The sequence below is a fragment of the Oncorhynchus masou genome, chromosome 14, assembly GCF_036934945.1.
Source record: "Oncorhynchus masou masou isolate Uvic2021 chromosome 14, UVic_Omas_1.1, whole genome shotgun sequence".
In the NCBI taxonomy this organism is placed as follows: domain Eukaryota; kingdom Metazoa; phylum Chordata; class Actinopteri; order Salmoniformes; family Salmonidae; genus Oncorhynchus; species Oncorhynchus masou.
The window spans coordinates 4799911-4804431 of record NC_088225.1 but is presented as its reverse complement, the minus strand read 5'-3'; the positions used below and the strand labels follow the sequence as shown (position 1 = coordinate 4804431).

Genomic DNA, 4521 nt, shown 5'->3' with positions numbered 1-4521 from the left:
CCGTCCTCCTATTGCTCCTCCCACCAGCCTCCTCTGATGGAGAGACAGACGCAGACATCAGGCAGAGACGAGCGGGTCGGTATAGGGTGGGGCTGGCCTGCCTAGGATCCGCCCCTTTGCCACTATGATTGACAAGTAGGCAGGACAGGAAGAAACCTATGGGTCAATCAACCCTGGCTGTGGCACAACCCTGGGGACCGGCCTCTGACGTGACACTGTGACAGGCACCTAGGAACCAGTCAGTCAATAATGGTAATGTGACATGATCAATACATTGTCCAGCTCTCAATGAGACCCCTACGTGTTATAGACATAGACAGTGTTAAACTGAAGTACATCCAAATGAAAATAAATGTAGAATTTACCAATGCATTTGAATGTTTAAACACAGAATACTGATTCATAATTCCACCCAGTTTTTCTTCGTTCTTTCTCTCGATCTACACGATTCTCCATCTAAAGCTTTTGCTCTTGCTTTCTGTCCGTCAAGCACTGACTCAGGCTCACGTTTACGCCACCTCTCCCTCTCCATCTTTCTCCCTCTCTCTCAGTTATTAATACATCCTCCCACTAAAGTTAGTACAAACCTCACTCTCCCATGTTCTGATACTTGCCTGTAGTTTATGCTTTAAGGAGTGATAGACTGGGCAATTTATGCTTGCGGTGCCTGGCATCATCTCCTTCTAAGGGTTTGGGGAGCAATTTAGTGTGTGTATGTGTGGGGGGGGGGGACAAACCAGCAGTCCTGGACACATGATGATAGATGGATATCTACTCTCCCTCCCCCTCTCCCACTGTCCATCGTTCGTTCGTTCATGTCTCTCTCTCTGCCTCTGCTTCTCTATCCAGGTGGGCGATGCCATGCGGAGAATGCAGGAGAGGAACAACATCGGCAAGGTGATCCTCATCACCGAGCCTATGCCAGAGGAGGAGAAGAAAGAGGAGCCTAAGAAAGAGGACAAGAAGGAGGACAAGAAAAAGGAGGACAAGAAGAAAGACGACAAGAAGAAGGAGGACAAGAAAGAAGAGAAGAAGAAGGAAGAGCCGAAGAAGGAGGAGAAAAACGAGGAGAAAAGCGAGGTGAAGAAAGAGGAGAAGAAGGAGGAGCCCAAGAAAGAGGAGAAGTGAGAGTGAGGGATTGATGGATGGATGGATGGATAGTCAGGCAGGCAGACCATCGGGGAGCTCTTGTCCTGGGAGCAGGGGTTTGGTTTGGGAGGGGGTGACAGGGCAGGGGAAATGTGGTAGGGGAGGGAAAGGGAGGTGTGGTGTGTGTGGGTTGGACTTGGGAGAGCGGGGGATGGGGGTGGGCTTTATAGACTCATTGCACAGCAGTCAATCTGTCATCCCTACCATCATCTCTCAGACCCCTCCCCAGTCCACTCTGACAGCGAATACTCAGGCCTGGGCCTATACCCACCCCTCCTCCCCTCTCTCTCCTCCCCCACTCAAGCAAGGGTCACTTTATTTCTGAATCCCCAGTGCACCTTAATGACAGCCGGGCTCACAAAACAGTTCCCGCCCTCACCTCGCCACCATGGGAAAATGACCACTACTATACTCTATCCTATGACTCATGTCATAACAGTCTGAAGGTGTTGCCTGTTGAGACCCCAGAGAGAGTCAGAGAGAGAGAGAGAGAGACACACAGAGGGACGGTGTGGGTATAATCCCCAGGCCTGGGGCGCATCACTGTTGCCTTGACAACGATAATTCGACCCATTCCAACTCACACAGTGCCCCTCCTCCCTACATGTCGACTCCCACTATGCTAGATTGCCCTGCGCTGACTTCCACCTGCCACCTCTCCTTCCTCTCCCTCTACTGAGTTCCCCCTACCCTCCCCCTCTCCCTATGGTATAAACCCACAGACAGACCGACAGACAGAACCACACCCACCCACCATCACACATACGGTCCAGTGTTGTGTTATGTCACTGTGCATGAGTCAGTCAGTGTTTGCTTGTCTGTGATTGGCTATCAGCTCCCCTGGAGATGTTTGCATGGCTGTGTGATGCTTGACTCCAAAGCCAGTGGTTACAGAACTCCCCTGTCAATCACCACGACCCATTCTTCATTTAAGTATATAAAGAAAGGTTAGTGGCACATCCCTTAAATGCCATGGCACTTCTAGTATCACACAGCTCCACCTCACAGCTGAGCCCACACTACATGTCCCATAATCCTAGAGGTGACACACTAGAGACCAGATGATAGCGTGTGACAGGATGAAGCTCCAGACAGTGAATTAATGAGCCATTTGGTCCAGTATTCGATAGGGAGGGAGAAATCAGGGCTTAGTTTTGGTGCTCTGTAGTCACTGATGTTTCTAATGAACCAACTGTTGGCAAGCAGCGCACAGTGCCAATTAGGAGGGAAAATTGTTTCTCTTCAAACAAGGGGCACAAACACACACACACACACACAGGACGATGTGTTCAAAGAGGCAGTGTTGTGTAGAGACACTAAAACATGTGAATGGAGTAAGATAGAGTGAATGCCGCCCAGTTCCTTGATATCAGACCCTGTTGCTCCCCTGACTTTCCACTCCTTTCACAGTGGCCGCTCGCTCGCCTGTCCTTCACCCTGATCTGGAACAGGGGAGTTTAGAAGGGAAAAAAGAAAATAATCCTTCTGGTGTGCATTCTCACCCCTCCCTCCCCCTTCTCCTTTCTCTCCATCTCTCTCTGTGGTCGGCATAGCAACAGGCAACAGGCTCGTCAGAGATGGCGCTGTGGTCTATTTCTCAGTCTATCTGAGTGAGCAGTATCACAGAGCAGTAAAGTGGCTAATGAAACCCCCGGCTTTAGTACTGAAGCTGTAGTACAGAGCAGTAAAATCAGGTTAACATCCTAGTTACTACACTCTACACTACTACACTCAGCATATTATGAGGACATTCAAATCCCATATAGTCTGTGTGGGGGTGGCACATCTAGGGCCACTATCAATAGTTGGCCTCTCCCATACGAATGCACTGCTGCCCCTTGTGGACATAATTTAGAACAGCAAGACTGGTTTGCAGAAGTTGACAATAGGGGACTCATTTGTATCTATAAAGCAGGGTTTTGTTTCCAACCTCCTCTAAATGATATTGAATTCATGTGATACTCATTCTTACGTCCGAGATGAATTGTCTATAATAAACCATGGACGGAAGCTAAACCCGTTATGAGCAGGAGTCCTGCAGTACGGACTTCAAAAACACCCCACTGCTATCCCCTTTGGAAAGATGTGAGAATCCATGCTCTTCACACACTTGCCTGTCTGCCTGCCTGTCTGTCTGTGAAACGTCTCAGAAGGTGACTATAGTGACTTTGTAAAGAAGCTGTTGTGTTAGCATGAGTGGCCCCCCTCATGTCGTGTTGTCAGTCATTGTGTGTGAAGATGTGTGTGTCCTCAGGTCGTTTGTCAGGTTACTAAAAAAAGACTCCCACCTGCCCCTCCTCAACCCCATTACAACCTCCCCTTCCTTTACACTCTTTATCTGCTTCACAGCTATCTAGCTCTCTTTCTCTCTCTCCTCCCCCTTCTCTGATGAGGCCAATGTTAAGAGGACAGTTGGTATAGGTATTTTGCACTCTGCTCGCTGATCTTAATGTAGTTCCAGGCATGGCAGTCCCGCTCCAGTCCCGCTGGCTCAGAGTCCGCTCCACTCTTTCCCCACTCAAAGAGACCATACTGTATCTGCTGAAACTCACTGGAAGTACAGTGGGAGTGACACTTTTGCATGAACGCGAAACACAAGCACACATCTCCTCCTCTACCCTCTGCCAGCTTCTCCTGGGTGACAGCTCAAATGAAACCATTCATTCATCCAGGGCTGTGAAAGTGACGACCCGGTGTAGCGGGGACATCAGTGGGCCTGGGACGGAGTGTGAGTGCCATGCCGGTGTGGGGAGTGACTGTGTTCTGTCAGGCTCTGGTTAGTGTTATTTTCTGATCTGCTGGGCTCCTTCTGTGAACCTGTGGACGGTGTTTCTGTTTTCTGAATGCCATGTGAGAATCTCATGCTTCAGTAAAAGGATGTTTTACTTAATGTTTTTTTTGTTTGTTTTTTTACCTGTGTTTTTTTGTTTTGTTTTCCAAGGGGTTTAAAGTTCAAAGTTCATACTCTTTACGGTGGGACCTGCCTAACTACATTCCTTTTCAATGTGATGAGCCTTTCTGTTGGGCCTGACCATTTGTGCCAAACTGTATGTACTCCTCTGTCAATGCCTTGACTACAATGGTGCATTCAATGAAAAAGAGAAGGACATTTTTTGGTTTCTGGGTACTTTTCCTATGACCTTGTAGAAAAACAAAAACAATCTGTGTATGATTTCTGTCCCAAATGCTTATGGGTGCTGATAGAATTTTGCTACAGTTTACAAAAGGTTTTAGTCATTTCTGATTGGTTGGGGTCTTGCTCTCATGCCTCGATCCGAACACACACACACAGACACACTACCTTGTTGAGAGGCACCTCCCCTCCCTCCATAGCCAAACTCCTCACAGTCCTCGCTGATCTCAGATCAGTGA

At 48.4% G+C, this 4521-nt stretch overlaps 1 protein-coding gene across 1 annotated transcript in view; it reads left to right on the top strand.

Annotated features, from left to right (window-relative positions):
* Positions 1 to 4258, top strand: part of LOC135554006 (synaptic vesicle membrane protein VAT-1 homolog) — a 41013-nt gene extending 36755 nt beyond the window's left edge. Inside the window, exon 6 of the mRNA XM_064985999.1 lies at positions 850 to 4258. Within this exon, the coding sequence (XP_064842071.1) occupies positions 850 to 1128 (279 nt within the window). The 3' untranslated portion in view covers positions 1129 to 4258. The remainder of the gene's footprint in view (positions 1 to 849) is intronic.
* Positions 4259 to 4521: the final 263 nt, after the last annotated feature.